We start from the raw sequence: 17,170 nt of genomic DNA, 5'->3' as shown, positions 1-17,170 counted from the left end.
TAATTGGGAGAAAAAGAAAAATACGTTAATCTAAACGTATTAAATAAATAAACTAATTAGCATGGGAGGTTGATATTACATGACTCATACCTAAGGGGAACAGACAATAGCTGGTCCAGAAATCCATTTCAGCACAGATAGCATTTAGCATTACACACCAGTATGATATTTCTCTTTGGTGCTAGAGAATGTATGGACAATAGGAGACCTAGGTTCTCCTTTGGCTACAATGTTCAGTAATTCAGAAATTCTAGGAAATGTAATTTACAACAATTATGAAAATTACAATTCAAAACCTAATATATTGTGAGAAATTACTGCTGTTGTCAGTATTCATTGGAGTAAATCAAAATTAAGTATGTGACTTCAAGTTGTCTGTCGGTGACCCCATGAATTTCACAGGGGTCCTTATATAGGGAATGTGAGTGGTTTTGGCAATTCCTTCCCTGAAATATAGCCTACAGCACCTGGTATTTAATGAATGTCGCTCACTCAAGTACTTAACAAACCACTTCTTCAAGATCGGATCAGATCTGATGCATTTAGGCAACAACATAAAATTAATCACATTTATACATGGCTAGAACAGAATTTACTAAAAACGAAATATTTAGAGACATGTACTATAGAATGCTGTTCTAGCATATATGTTGACTAATGGAAAAATTAACACGGGTGTGTAAGCCAGTGCAAAATAGACAAAAATAATTAATGTTGGAACATATATAATATATAAGCAAGCATAAAGAAGAAAAGGAATCAATAAAGATGCACTCATCATTTTGAAAGGTATTTTTAAAGGTTGGATTAAATATTACGGTTGTCCTTTATTTATGTAATGCAGGTAACAACTGATGTCTATTCTTGATTACATGAAAACTCTACTAGAATATATAATTATTTTGACGATGTTCTCCATTCTTCACAAGTATCACTTTAGGGAGGAAAGAGATGCCAAGGGGAAAGAGAGAAAGTCTTTCCTATTAAACTTGAGTGTTGTTATTCTACAGTAGGGAAGATATTTGAGTCAATGTCTGAGTTTTATATATGCATTTACTGGAATTTTAATTGTAAGTGGGCTGCAGTAAGTTTTAGTTCTTGTAATTTTCTTTTTCGCATTTCAGAAGGAGCCTTTCTGTATAGAAAAGTCCTGTTTTTGGAGAGGGGTTGGTTTGATTGTGTGTTCTTTCTCTTTTCCCCTCCTTCAGGAATGGGATAGCAAACTGCCGCATGCGGACAGACAGCGAACCGTCGTGTGGCTCTCCAGTAGTTAGCGGTGATCCGAAGGAGGACCACAACTATAGCAGTGCCAAATCTTCCAACCACAGGAGCACATCGCCCACTAGTGACTCCATTTCCTCTTCCTCTGCCGATGACCATTATGAGTTTGCCACGAAAGGCAGCCGGGACAGTAGCGAGGGTAGTGAGGTCAGCTTCCATAGCCACGAGAGCCATAGCGAGGCGGAGGAGGAGGACAAAAGACAAAACCGAAAAGAGACCAAGGATTCTTTAGCTGACAGTGGATATGCCTCTCAGCACAAGAAACGGCAGCATTTGTTGAAGGCAAAAAAAGTACCAAGTGACACACTGCCTCTTAAAAAGAGACGCACAGAGAAACCCCCAGAGAGTGACGACGAGGAAATGAAAGAAGCAGCTGGGTCACTCCTGCATTTGGCGGGGATTCGGTCTTGTTTGAACAACATCACCAATCGGACGGCGAAGGGGCAGAAAGAGCAAAAGGACACCACAAAAAATGAGAACAAATCCATTGATTGAACTTAGAAAACAATTTCGTTTCAGCACGTCAGGTGAATTCTAATGATTTGTGGCAATATCAACAAATATATTCTTTGTTCCTTTTTTTCCTTTTCCCTCTTTCTCTTTTGTGTTTGTTTCTTTGCGGAAACCCTTAAGATTCTTTTGTTGTTATTTTTAAAGGAGATTGAAGCCATAGAACTCATACTGATACTCAACTAATTTTACAAAAGCTTTTCATTACATGAAGACAAAAAGAAAAGAAAGTAAAAGCCAAAATTTGCCATTGCTTTCTCCTGCTTTGTCAGAAATACATGGCTGAATATGCTCTGACATCACCAGCTTATGCGAGAGGAACGGAATTTGGCACTTGAAAATCGTTTTAAACCTAGAAGAAATTGGTTAATTTGGAAATTGTTCAGGCCAGGCTCTTAAATTTATTTTAAGGCCATATAATTGGATTTATGCGTAAATGTGTCTCGAGATTTGGGGGAAGTCGAAGGCCAAGATGTCCCCAGAATCAAAAATCGTATCCTGGCCTCTGCTTGCAGTTGTGCCATAGAAATCTGGAAAGAGCCACTATAGACAGCTGCTTGTACAGTAATGAACTACTAGTACTTCATGTACTGTATATGGCTTATAATGTGAAGACTTAATAGCGTTTAAATTATGGAAAACTGAACTATGTATGCAATGAGTTTCAGTGAAATAAAGAGAAAGGGGTGGAGGGGTAGGGTTTAGTGATATTCTTTAATCAATTAACTGTCTTCTATATTTAAATTAAAAGAATGTTTTTTCAAAAGCCATAAGCCTGAAGATTGGCACTGCCTGCAAAAATATTATGGGAAAACAAGCTATGAGTTCTTAACTGCCTGAGTGAAAAGCAATCAAGTCTAAAGAAAATTATGAGTAGATATTTAAGGAGGTTCAAATTGAAGAAATCTTTTGTATAGGTCACAAATATTTGATCTCACTAGGGGGAAAACATGCTACAAAACCTGCCACTAGTATTATATGACTTTTTTCCCAAAAAATAAATCCATGTTGGTTGGGCAAAAAAATATAAAGTAATATTTCATAGAGCTCCTTAATGTGCTCCTCAAAATGGTGTACCCAGTTAATGTCAGGATTCATCTCTGCAAAAAATAACAATATATTTCCAGTTGTAACCACTGTAGCAAACTCTGATCCACAAATGCATGGATTCCTTTTTGGGAGGGGCTTGGGAGTACAAAATAAAAACCCCTTTTTTAATTCAAAGATAACAAAAGTTCTTGTAAGGTAAATAATGTATTTAGCATGAAGCATGAATTATTTTCATATAAATATAGAGAAATAGAGAAAAGGCTATGCCTCTAATTTTTAAGCCCTTAGGCTTAGTTTGTTTTTTCGGGTTTTTGTTTTCATTTTGGATTTTTTTCCTCTTTTTTTGGAAGCAGGTGTTTTTAAGGTTTAACCTTTTTCAGGGACAAATACTGACTGTTGGGGAACTTACTCTGCAATATTAAAAAATAAAACTTCATGCTCGGGTAGGGCTTGGATGGTTGAATTTTATTGCCTTGTCTGCACATTCAGCCCCCTTCCCCTACTTCTCTGTTTTTCGAAACGTTTGTCCTTTCTTTGTCTTTACATGTATTAACATTACGCAATAATTTTGAGGGCAAGGCAAGTAGTGAGTGTGTATGATGAAGGCTCCATGTGGAGACACCGAATTGTATGAAGGGCAGGGAGGGATGAACACATACAATTTCGGTCAAGGGGAGACAGTAACTTCACAACTACTCTGCTCGTCCGCCATGTGGGAACAAGTAATGAAAGGGCTTTTATTTATGTTAATGGGGTGAATTTAACAAAAGTATGCTGAAGAACTGACTCACTGTTTATAACCCTACCTGTTTTGCAGTGCACGATCCTATAAATGGGTTGAAAGCTTTGCAATAAGGCCATATTTTACTTTATTTTGCTTTGCTTCTCTTAGGAAACACTGGTATTGAAGGCCATAAGCCTGATGTGACTTTCAGACTCAGTGGCTAAGGGGTTTGGCATGTGTGCCATTTGCTTGTGTTAAAGACCCCATTCCCTCATCAACCAACCAGGCATCCTAAAACAAAGACAGGGCGGGTTGCCATTGGAAGAGTTAAGAAAACAATTAGATGTATGCAAGCATGGGTCTATTTTTCTCAATGGAAATGGTGGCGATAGTGATGTTGTTTTTGAGAGTTGGGATTTTGCTTGGGAATGTTTTGATTGGAAGGAGAAATGTTGAAAGCATGTTTGAAAGAATATAATTTAGCAGATACAAACATTATATTCCATGGAGTGCATTCAGAGTGAATAAGGAAGCTCCTGCTAACAAATCTGTCAAATATGGAGTGTCAAATGGGACTTCGTCCATCAGCAATTGCAACAAATGGTTTATGGTTCTATGAACACATTTGGCATGTAGACACAGATAGGAAGAATTACATATATTTGTCTTACACACACAGCTAACACTTATCTCAGAAGGTACAGTAGCATTTCATAGAACCAAATAGAAAAGAAACCATGTTAATGAGTCCAACAAGCTTTTTTCTCTGGACAAGAGTGCCATATACACATCCTTGTTCATATTGCCATGGAGGTCGGTTAAGGCCAAGCAAATCTTATGAGATATGAAAATATATGGCTGCCTTTGAGGGGAATGAAGACAGTATGCTGCCACAAGAATTGTAAATTAGCACCTGGGAGGTTTCTGAACCCTGATTAATTGCCAGTATTATTGCACTTAGTATGTACTGTAGCGTATACAGAGCACCAGGGGAATAACAGCATAATGCAGCATGTTGACATCTATATTGTGATGCAACCCTTTTCTGAACTGCCAGTTGAATTTGATCTACAGGAGCTAAATGATGGACTTGGCTTTGCTTAATTTCCAGTTTTTCTCCAATGACTAGAAATTTAAGATCGCAGCTGTGGATTTATAATGCAATCCTACATCCTCACTGCCTATCTTCCATGAAATGTACTTGGACACTACTGATGTCAGATGGCTCCTTTTCAAGTCATGTTACAGAGTCAGGTGCCATTGTACCTGCCTATTCCTCGTATGCAACCCCCTTGGAACTATCCTATCCCTGTCCCACTGAAAAGGAAGTGGAAGTGTAGAAGCCCCTTTCATTACTGCCATTATATTCACAAGTCTTCTGCAGGGGAAAAACTTACTGTCAGTTTAGTATTTCATACCTTGAATACAATTCATACAGTTCATACAATTCATATGTCATTCTAGTCTGCCTTGCTTTCTTGTAACTGGATGCAAACATTCATACATTTTATCAAGTGTGAAACTATAATAATCCAAGTAATTTCAGTAGTTTCTTCTAAATTGATCATAAATTATACTAGCACAAATGCTTTGTGCGGAATAATTCTATTTCATTTAGGTTTTTTTTACTGTAGTGCTTTATGTTATTACTCTTTCTCCCCCCCCCCCCCAAGGGAACTTCCCACAAAATAATTTAAAAATACAAATGGGTTGTACATTTTGGAAAAAAATCCTTAGAAAATATATACGTATCAAGACATCTGTTATATATATATATATATATTTATTTCATGCCACTTCATGGAAAAAAAATATTTTTTTAAGGACACCAATTTATGCAAGTTAGTTCCACCATTATCCCTGTGCCTAAATTGAGGATTAAAATATTTTAAACATACAGGCTTTTTGCAGGTGATATAGAGCCAGATGTTTGATTCCAAGTTCACATTATATTTGCACATGTATTTCATCTTGCATTTCATTGCAGGGATTGTGATTTTATGAGTGAGAGAACTGCTCTGTTGTTGATGCCACAAAAGCTTAGGTGAATACATAATTCTTAACTATGTTGTATTCACACAAGTGATGGGGAACCAATTCAAGTGGCACACCAGATTTCCCCCTCCTCCCAACATCCGTATGAACCAAATACCAATTTGTGTATGTTCCTTCACATTATAGACATCTCCAATGAAACACTCACCAAGTCCCATTTTCATTATCCCCTTGCCATTCCAATTTAGTGGGGTTTGAGACACAGGACCTCAATGAAAATTAAGGGAAAAGTTAAAATACTTTTTTTAACCTGAGAAAACACTTATCTAGGAATATCTTGGTCCTCCTGGACGACTATCACCAACTTCCATCAGAAGTTTATCATAGAGTCAACCTAGAGATTCTTAGAAAATTGTTCTCTCTAGGAATCTCTACCTTCTCTAGTATGACTTTGTGATCAATTTCTGGTGAAAGTTTGCCATAGAGATGCTTCGGTAGACCTAGAAATTCCTGGAGGGAATCTATTAATCTGTGAAAAACGAAGATGTTAAACTCACCAATAATAAATGGTATAAATCCAATTGCTAATCTCAGTTAGATTAGACCAGGCATGAGCAAACTTTGGCTCTCCAGGTGTTTTGGATGTCAACTCTCACAATTTCTAACAGCCAATTGTGGGAGTTGAAGTCCAAAACAGCTGGAGGGCTGAGGTTTGTCCATGGCTGGATCAGACCCACTGAATCAATTACTGAATAGTAATTGAACAATTATGTACTCTACTCATTTATTCAATCAACTCTAGTTGGGACTAGCATTTTGATTTAGGTAATAATAATTCCAGCATTATGTTCCATGGTGCTACATTTCTTTGCCTTGATGCCAAGCTGAAATTAAACCAGTTGAGTCTCTTTATGGACTTCTGCTGCACTGATGCTGTAGGACTCATTCAGTCTTTGTTGAGTGGTGTTCTCTGTACTTCTCTGCCACTGCCATTTTCAAAACACTGGGGGGTGAATTCAGTTTTCTGCATTCCTTCCCACAAAGGGCCATGTATACACTGAGATTTCTGGATTGGGCTGATGTGAGCACATTCTGCTACTACTCCTTTGTTTGATAGAGGAGAGAGAACCTTAAACTGTACAGAATGACAGCACTGGCAGGTGAACTGTAGATGAGCAGTTTACACTTGGAGGTAGTTGTTTCCTCACTCCTTCTGGCTATCTGCCGTGAATTGGAGAACAGCAAAGTGATTTGGAAGCCAAATAACTTACTGTGTGAAATGCTACTGTGCTCCTCCTTTACACAATTATTAGATTACCAGGCTGTGAATAACTTTTAAAAGTTATTGAGGTTAATAAATATATTTTTGCATATAAAACAGTTGATTTCAATAAGATAATTAACCAGGTGAGACTCACTTGGCCACTGAATAAGTCATTTCTAAGTTTATTTTTAAGTATTCTTCTGTTTCCAGATCCAGACCCATTCATCCTCTTGGTGGAGTAGTAGTTAAGTGTGTGGATTTTTTTATATATATATATTAAAACCTTTCCCTGGAATTTGTAAACACTGTTATGCACATAAATGCAGCACTGTGATCTAATTTAAATAACTTTATTGTTTATATGAATATATGTAACATACATTAATACTTCGCTACAGCGATATCCTTCCACCAACCTTAGGCCATCTCCTTGCTTTCTACTGTAGAGAATAAAAGGCTGTTGTGAACAACACCTTTTTGGGTTTTTTTCCCTATAAATCAATTTATTGTTTTGATTGTGTTTTTTAAAGTTGGATTTTATAAGTATCTACGAAATATTCTGTGCCACTGTCTATACAAACCTTACTCTTGTTCCTATTAAAACCCTCCCCTCCCCATTACTTTCATTCTTGGTGGGAGTAGGATATCCTTATTGATACTATCTTAAAGCACAGAATCATCCCTGCAGTTGCTTTATAATGGTAGTTCTATCAGCGCAGTCCTTCAACAGCTCAACAATTTGCTTTACCAGACCCAACTCCCATGCCTCACCCTCATTTTTTGAAATAATGTACGGTCTATGGTGCTGTGTTTTGTTGGTTTACAATTCAAATTACAAAATAAAAATTCAGTGCAGGCTTCTTCATGAATCGTTTGAAGCCACCTTCTCTTCCTCCACCACCACTTCTTCTTCGCCACTGTTCTCTGATCTAAAATAAAATTTATTTTCACTGTACTGTATAGCAAAGGAGTACAGGGGAGAAAATGTTTTCTTGCAATTCTGATAAAACCAGTGTAACAATAAGAATCCCACCACAAAGACAGTATCCAAAACGCAGAATTATAGCCGTTTAACACATTCATTGTTATGGCTCAGTGCTATGCAGTTCTGAGATTTGTAGTTTTGTGAGTTATTTACCTTTCTCTATCAGAGAACTCTGGTGCCACAACAAAATACAAATCCTAGGATTCCATAGGATGGAGCCTTGGCAGTGAATAATGCTGTTAAACTGCTATAATTCTAAAGTGTGGCTGGTCTGCAAAGTCTTCAGTCTAAAGCAGTGGTTCCCAACCTTTGGGCCTCCAGGTGTTCTGGACTTCAGCTCCCACAGTTCCTAATAGCTGGTAAAGTGGCTGGGATTTCTGGGAGTTGTAGGCCCACACTCCTGGGGACCCACAAGTTGAGAACCACTGATCTAAAGGGACACAAACAAAAGAATTTAACAATTTTATAATTAAAATTTAAGGTCACTTTCAATATTTTTTTGTGGAGTGGGAGGAGCTGAATCCAGCTGCTTCCCCCACCCAGACAGCAAATTTGTAAAAATCTAAATTTGTAATAACATAGCACAAACTTGTGGTCTTTGCTATTGAACAGGGAAAATGAATTGTGGATTTATTTGCATACCTTCCCACTGAACTTAGGATCTGCATGTCATTTATATTACTCTTTACCAATACCTTCTACAAACTCATTGCTCCATATCAAGATAATAAATAATATATCTGGTATATCCTAGATCTTGGGACTTTTGTGACTTTGGGTTGAAATCTGGATCCCTTCCCTGTGCGAACCAGTTCCTGTTAAGAATGAAAATTTCATGCATTTTTAATATTCATTTATGACCTGCTTCCCCCGACTCCAAGCTTATTTGTGGGGTGGAATTGTATCTGGTTGCACCTCTGTATTATACACACTCACTACTTCACTCTGCCTTGGTGTCAAATGTTGGAATGGAGAGGGGTAGGGAATTATTTCTATGTGTATGAAAAGCATTATGAACTTGTACATTTTTATACTCTTCTGTAATATTTTTGAAATATTTTTGTTCTGCAGAAAAAGTGATGAAGCAATCAAAAGACCAATAAGTACAATATCAATGCTTTAGAGGTCGTGAGACCTTCACTGGCCAATAGGTTAATTTAGTACAGCAATAAGCCATTTTTCCTTTTCTTTTTTTTTCTTCTGTTTTTAGTTTTTAATTCTTTTTCTAAAAAAGCTGTACTACGTGTATGGAACTGCCAGTTTCATTAACATACAATGAGAACTGTGACGGGGCATAAACAGTGATATTAAGTTGTATTTGTGTTTACCTAAATAAGCAGTAAAAAGGCAAGTGCAATCAGCCAGAAATATGAAAAAAAAGTTGATCTAGAGGCATACTTGCATTTTGCGTTTTCTTGATGTGTAATCATATTGCCAAAGACAAACTCTTTCATCAGTTATTATTGTAAATAACACTTTCCCAAAACCTACCATAAAGTTTCTGTGATGTATTGTCTTCCAGTTGCAATAAAAATTACTGAGTTGCATCAATTGAATAATTGCACTTTTGACTGGTGGCTTTTATTGTCTCATTTATTTCAAGCATGTTCAGAGCCCTGCTTTAAGACAGGTGACGTTACTGAATTAGCTACCCAATTAAAATATTATCGCTGAATTAAAATGACCCCGGGGCCTTTTCAAAATAAACAGCCAGGCAAGGATGTCTTGAGGATATTGTCGGATTTAGATTTGGTTTGTTTATTACATTTGTCCTTTTCCTGAAAATAGATGGGAACATCATTGTACAAAATCGTTCTATTTCAGTTTCTAGACAATCCCGCCTAAAGGTAAGCAGGAAAAGAATTTGGGGAATAGGTACTTTGGATAAAAAGGCACACAGAAGGTAAGTAACCAACCTAATGGATATTAATCTTGAGTCATTTAGTTTAAAGACAGTACATTAAAACTTCATATTTACCAAATGACTCTTAAATGCAAATGAGAGATGGGAGAAAATCACAAAGGCCGGTACCACCGAGCTACTGTTTCTCCCAAATTCAGAGGCCCTTTAAGGTTATCTACATTTCTGAGATGAGTATTAGAAACTCCTACAGCTAATGTCTAGACTCCTGGCCATCCTGATGGAGGGATTCTGAGAGTTGCAGTTAAAAAAACTGACTTCAAAGCACAGAAACAGGCAGGGTGATGGGGGAAAGCCAGTCAGAACTATTTTAAAGACTGACATTTTAAAAAATAAGGTAAAGGTTTCCCCATGACATTAAGTTTATTCTAATCTGACTTGGGGGGGGGGGGGTTCCTCATCTCCATTTCTAAGCCAAAGAGCCGACGTTGTCCGTAGATGCCTCCTAGGTCTTGTGGCCAGCATGACTGGAGCGCCATGAATTTCCCGCCAAAGAGGTACCTATTGATGTCACATTTGCATGTTTTTGAACTGCTAAATTGGCAGAAGCTGGGGCTAACAACAGAAGCTCACCTCATCCCCGGGATTTGAACCACTGACCTTCCGGTCAGCAAGTTCTGCAGCTTAGTGGTATAACCCACTGCGTCACCGCAGCCCCTTTAAAAAAATAATGGAGAAATAATCAAATCAATAGAAAGACAACAGTTGGACGTGAATTATAACACTAGTGTCCATTTACACGGGGGTGGCCAGTGGTTCAAAAGGAAGCTTTCTTTATTTGTTGAAAATGGCTGGCACCTAATTGCCACTTAGAATTTGAGGAAGTTAACTTGAGGATTTATTTTTAGCATTTGCCTTCACGGTTGTGCTTCTGTGCTTGTGGCTAACAGGACCGTGAATGATTGTTTTCCCTATTGCTTTGATAACATATTATCTGTATGTCCTACTTAGCCCCCCCCCCCCCCCCCCATGGATTAGACAATACAGGTATGACTACAGCAAGCTCCTCCCCAGTGTCAATTGCTGCTCTTGACATTGATTTAGATAGAATACACATCAGTGCTTATGACTCATCAGAGAGCAACATATTCTCCCCACTAGAGTCACTTAAATTAATAACAAGCAAAATCAAGAATCAAGTCATTTACTGCAAACTCATGCTGGGCTGGTTTTTAAAGTGGATAACGAGAGGGCATTTTTCTTCAACCCTGATGTGTCTGATTTCCATTCACCAAATACTGCTCACAACATTAGAATCCTTCTGTCCTGTGTCCGTACGGCAACTTCCCCCCAAATTAGCCCCTCCAGTATGTCAGACAACAATATCCATCTTCTGTATCCGCTTATTTACATCCCATCCTTTCCCCAGAGCTGAAACTCAAGATGACTTGCAGGATAAAGAACAAACAAAAACTCACATAAAGAGACTGTCAAATCATACAAAACTTTATATTTGAACTGTGTATAGAATTTAAAATCAGGTAAAAGCAGAGGGTTAAAAAAGGACAGCACACTAAGAAACTCATCTTCCTTGAAAAATAGTCAGTTCCCCAATGCCTGTTTAAATAAAAAGAACTTCACCTTGCAATGAAAGGAATTTTTGTGTGTGTCAGGAGTGACTTGAGAAACTGCAAGTTGTTTCTAGTGTGAGAGAATTGGCCGTCTGCAAGGACGTTGCCCAGGGGATGCCCAGATGTTTTGATATTTTACCATCCTGTGGGAGTCTTCTCTTATGTCCCCACATGGGGAGCTAGAACAGAGGGAGTTCATCCGCACTCTTCCCCAGATTCGAACCGGCAAATTTCAGGTCAGCAAGCCAACCTTCAGGTCAGCAGTCCTGCCGGCACAAGGGTTTAACCTACTGCGCCACCGGAAGGATAGCAAGGAAGGAGGCAGTGTAGGCTTCCTGGAAATGGAGTTCCAGAGTCTGGTTACTCTACTAAGGCTCCATCTACACTACCATATAAAGTAGCTTAAAACTGTATTATATGGTCTGTGTAGACTCAGATAATGTGGTTCAGTGTAGTTAAACTGCACTATATAGATTTAGACTCAAAATATAATGCAGTTTCAAACTGCATTATATAACAGTGCCGATGGGGCTGAAGAAGAGCCTTTCTTGCATTCCTATATACAGTAGAGTCTCGCTTATCCAACATTCTGGATTATCCAATGCAGTCTGCCTCCCGCCCGGATCCACAGGTGTTTCTCTAGGCGGCAAGGACTGAAATTTTTACAGATTTAATTTTAGACAATGCTGTTACTGTGTAAGTTCATTTAATGCAATTCTATATTTGGGTTGTTGTATGTTTTCTGGGCTGTATGGCCATGTTCCAGAAGTATTCTCTCCTGATGTTTTGCCCGCATCTGTGGCAGACATCCTCAGAGGTTGAGGTACCTCACAACCTCTGAGGATGCCTGCCATAGATGTGGGTGAATTGTCAGGAGAGAATACTTCTGGAACATGGCCATACAGCCCGGAAAACATACAACAACCCTGTGATCCCAACCATGAAAGCCTTCGACAATTCTATCTTTATTTGTAGTCAATTTGTTAGTAGGCAATGTTTTTGTAGTCAATGTTTTCAATACATTGTGATGTTTTGGTGCTAAATTTGTAAATACAGTAATTACTACATAATGTTACCATGTATTGAACTGCTTTTTCTGTTGCAAAACATGTTTTGGTGCATAATTTGTAAAATCATACAGTAATTTGATGTTTAATAGGCTTTTCTTTAATCCCTCCTTATTATACAATATTTTCGCTTATCCAACGTTCTGCCGACCCGTTTATGTTGGATAAGTGAGACTCTACTGTATGTGTATGGGTGGAAGTACCAAGAGAAGAGCCTCTGTTGAAAATCTCAAAACTCAAATAGGCTTTCATGGAAGGATGCTATTTTCAGAATGCCTGGAACTGCCTATTTGGAGGGGGAAATATTTCATTAGAAACATTAATGGTAATTTTATTAAATTCATATACTATTCTTCGATATATTATCCTCACCTTTTCATGCTGAATAGGTTTATATTCAAAAAATGGAGTAGACTATGATGCAAAACTGTGACTTCAAATCACAGAAGCATCCATCTGGTATTTGTAGGGAATCCTAAAATAGAGTTGGAAGAGACCACAAGGGCCATTCAGTCCAACCTTCTGCCAGACAGGAAGACCAACACCTGGTGGGCTGATCCAGATACCTGCACTTCCTGCAGAAGCAAGCATCAGGAATTCAGCCAGCTACCGTAAAGCAAGCACTACTACAGATGGCCATCCAGCATCTATTTAAAAACATCTAGAGAAGGCGATTCCATTCTGCTCTGAAGCAGCCTATTCAACTTTACCTTCCAGAAGTTCTTGCTAATGTTTAAGTGGAATCTCTTTCTGAAGTTTGAATCAATTGCTATGTATCTTAGTCTTGGGAATGGCAGAAAATAATCTTGCTCCTTCCTCTGATCGACATCCTTTGAAATATTTAAGTAGGTCAGCAAGCTTCAGCAATTAACAACTTATATCTCTGGCTTGCAATCTGTGATCCTAGCGAAACACTTGCTTTGATTCAGGTCATTGGTATCCAACCTACTATGAAGTAGGGGCATGTGTGTCATGCCTGCAGAGAAGCAATATGGCTTGGGTTACTACCCTATAGAATAGTTACGCTTTTACTCCAAACTGCCTCTCTCTGCTTCTGTCATGCCCTACCTGGAAAAGACTTTATACGAGAGAGAGGAAGATGTGGGCCCAGGTAACAATTTCAACTCCGAGCCCAGTAGCCATGTATTGACTTTAAAGACAAGAAGTTGGAGGCTGAGCTACTTCTTCTTTTGAGGCATGACAGATGAACAACTGCGACAAAATAACAGGAAAAAACAAAGCCTTCCTTACAAAACAAATGCTGAGATAATTAGGCCAAGTGTGTTGAAGACAACTGGATATAAATCACTGCATCACACACAAATGTGTGTTGGCCAGTGTAATTAAAATATTTCTCATGGCAATTGTAACTCAGAGGGAAATGAGTTAGAAATTCCCAAATCAGAATGTTTTTAGTTGTCATCCAAAGTTGCAATCGTCAATTTCAAGCCAAACAAGCAAAACTGTGCATAGCGCTTTTTCTAAAACTAAGGGAGTCAGTCACAATTTGTTAGAAAATTGTTTTCAAAAGGGGTGAAAAATCAGAAAGGGCTCCCCTACTGAAATTCCTCAGATAGGTAAAAAAGATGAGAAAGCAGTTAAGACACTGTTAGTAAGTCTAAAGTCTTTAAAGAATGGGAAACTAGATTTAAAAAGGGGGTGAGAAGGGGAAAGAACCTTTTGATTTTGAACGCAGTGGCAAAGGGCATTGGGAACCATTCAGCTGGTGATCTCAGTGGTCAGCTACCTAGAGTGATTAAACAAGAAGCTAAAAATAACACTGTGAAGATTTGATAAGAGCCCTACATCTGTAACCATCTGTTTTCATTTTCCAAGGTCTGTAGGTACACAGCTCTGCCACTCACACAGTCCACCTGAGGCACGCAGCATTAATTCCTGCACAAATACCCTGCAAAGGTCTGGTGCAGCTGTTCATCTCTGAACGGTGGATGTATATTTCCTTAATATGCCCACATTAGAACAGAATTGTTGTACATAATCACAAGATGCTGGATTCCAACCTCTTGAAATGTCAGGCCTCGTTGGGATTCTTGCTTGTGTCTTCATTAAAATAGAAAAGATAAGGGAATGTTGGCAGTTTGCTGATGTTTTCATGCAAGCAATAACTAATTGCTGAGACATACAACCCTCCCAAGTGGGCAGAATCTTTACTGTTATGTTTACTCTCTTAAAATTTGGCTGCCGTGAAATTCATGTCCTGTGACAGTGCATCTAGTAAAAACTAAAGTATCTGCCTTTGCAAATTGTTAATACAATTGAAATTATATCCTCTGCCATGCAATTCTTTTGCCAAAGTCCGGTAGTTAGGAATGGTTACAACTGGGGGGTTGGTATAAACATTTGATGTGCAAATAATACAACCTCCACATGGTCTCATTCCGTTAATGTCCCATGGAATGGAATTACATAAGGCTAGTTTATGAAATGCAATTACGATGTATGTGTGAGGATCTTAAATCTTGTGGGGCATACAACCACACAAAAATGTGGAAATGCATGTGCATATAGATTCCAAGATCAGCAGGATCGGATGCCTTTATGGTTAGGTTTGTATTCCTGCATAAAGCAATAATAATATCTGGAACATGGCTGAATAGCAGATTGACAGCCAAGCAGAATTTTCAGTGTGTGTGTCAGGCATGCATAGTGGGAAATTCCAATCCATTTCTACTCTTGATTTTGGCATTTCAGGGATAATTTAATGGGATGTTTTCATTTTTATGGTGCTTTCTTATTAATCTACACTGTCCTCCACAGGCAATAAGATCCAATGAGCCATCTTTTCAACTACTGTACAGAGTAGCAACAGTGACTTACCTTTTAAGAACTGTAATGAGTAACAGGTAGAAATTCCTTTTAAATAAAGCCTAGTTAGAGGCGCTTCAGTATATACTGGAAAGCAGGTGTCCTAGTACAGAAACATAAGTATCTGTCCACAGCAGAGAGAGAAAACAAGAGTCTGAAAGCCATAGGACAGCGGTGACTGAATGAAATGTAATCTGTGTGCTTACTCTGAGAGATTAAATGCGACCAGTGGCTAGAGAGGAACATTCTGTCCCAAGAGGGAGAATCAGAAAGGACTGGTTATATAAAAGGACCAAACAGGCAGGACAAAACTGGTAAGTACAGATTCATCTTGGCCAGTTGTGATGCACATGCGTGTGTATACACTGTATATGACAGTCAAAGAGGCCATCCAGATGGATCGCTTCCAGGACTGTTAGTCAAAAGGCTATTCCACAAGCAGCTATTCCATCTTTCTCTCCTTTAATAATGTTTTTTTTTTAACATTGGAAAATAAAGACAGAAAAATAAGTGGCAAAAACTTTAAAACAGTCTTTCGTATGTTTTTGACATGGGCAATGGCAAGGAACAGTAGTCATACTTTCTTTGTAGGGCCTAAATATTTACCTGACTTACAAGCTGGGTAGATGCAGGGAACGCCGTGGATATAGCATATCTGGATTTCAGTAAGGCCTTTGACAAGATCCCCATGACCTTCTAGAAAACAAACTAGTCAAATGTCTGCTAAGCAAAACTACGGTTAGGTGGATCTGTAATTGGCTAAGTTAACAAACCCAAAGGGTGCTCAGCAATGCTTCCTCTTCATCCTGGAAAGAAGTGACAAGTGAAGTGCCGCAGGGTTCTGTCCTGGGACCAGTTCTGTTCAACATCTTTATTAATGACTTAGATGAAGGGTTAGAAGGCATGATCATCAAGTTTGCAGACAACAACAAATTGGGAGGGATAGCCAATACTCCAGAAAACAGGAACAGAATTCAAAACAATCTTAACAGATTAGAGCAGGCATGGGCAAACTTTAGCCCTTCAGGTGTTTTGGACTTCAACTCCCACAATTCCTAACAGCTGGTAGAGAGATGGGCCAAAACTAACAAAATGAAGTTCAACAGGGACAAATGTAAGATACTCCACTTAGGCAGAAAAAATGAAACACAAAGATACAGAATGTGTGTGTGAAAAAGATCTTGGAGTCCTTGTGGACAACAAGTTAACCATGAGACAACAATGCAATGCAACAGCAAAAAAAGCCAATGGGATTTTGGCCTGCATAAATAGGAATATAGTGTCTAGATCCAGGGAAGTCATGCTACCCCTCTATTATGCCTTGATCAAACCACACCTGGAATACTGTGTCCAATTCTGGACACCACAATTGAAGGGAGATGTTGACAAGCTGGAACAGAGGAGAGCAACTAAAATGATCAAGGGTCTGGAGAACAAGCCCTATGAGGAGCAGCTTAAAGAGCTGGGCATGTTTGGCCTGCAGAAGAGAAGCCTGAGAGCAGTCATGATGGCCATGTATAAATATATGAGGGGAAGTCATAGGGAGGAGGGAGCAAGCTTGTTTTCTGCTGCCTTGCAGACTAGGACGCGGAACAATGGTTTCAAACTACAGGGAAGGAGATTCCACCTGAACATCAGAAAGAATTTCCTCACTGTGAGAGCTGTTCTGCAGTGGAACTCTCTGCCTCAGAATGTGATGGAGGCTCCTTCTACGGAGGCTTTTAAGCAGAGGCTGGATGGCCATCTGTCGGGGGTACTTTGAATGCAATTTTCCTGCTTCTTGGCAGGGAGCTGGACTGGATTGCCCACAAGGTCTCTCCCAACTCTATGATTCTATGATTCTATGATCATAGAAGCTAAAGAAGGTCAGACCAGATTGATATTTTGATGGAGAACTGCTAATGAATACCAGTTGCTGGCTACATTTTAGAGGAAGGCAATGGCAAAACTACCACTTAGTATTCCTTGCCTAATAA

General features: G+C 38.8%; 1 protein-coding gene across 8 annotated transcripts in view; it reads left to right on the top strand.

Annotated features, from left to right (window-relative positions):
- The window catches only part of foxn3 (forkhead box N3), a 255,664-nt gene extending 246,291 nt beyond the window's left edge, over positions 1 to 9,373 (top strand). For all 8 annotated transcript variants that reach the window (XM_062968393.1, XM_062968392.1, XM_008115505.2 and 5 more), the window contains one exon: positions 1,209 to 9,373. In XM_062968393.1, coding sequence (XP_062824463.1) covers positions 1,209 to 1,776 — 568 coding nt within the window. In that variant the 3' untranslated portion in view covers positions 1,777 to 9,373. The remainder of the gene's footprint in view (positions 1 to 1,208) is intronic.
- Positions 9,374 to 17,170: the final 7,797 nt, after the last annotated feature.

The sequence above is a fragment of the Anolis carolinensis genome, chromosome 1 (genome assembly GCF_035594765.1).
Source record: "Anolis carolinensis isolate JA03-04 chromosome 1, rAnoCar3.1.pri, whole genome shotgun sequence".
Lineage (NCBI taxonomy): Eukaryota > Metazoa > Chordata > Lepidosauria > Squamata > Dactyloidae > Anolis > Anolis carolinensis.
Note: the sequence above shows the minus strand (reverse complement) of the source record. Positions and strands in the feature narration are given on the sequence as shown.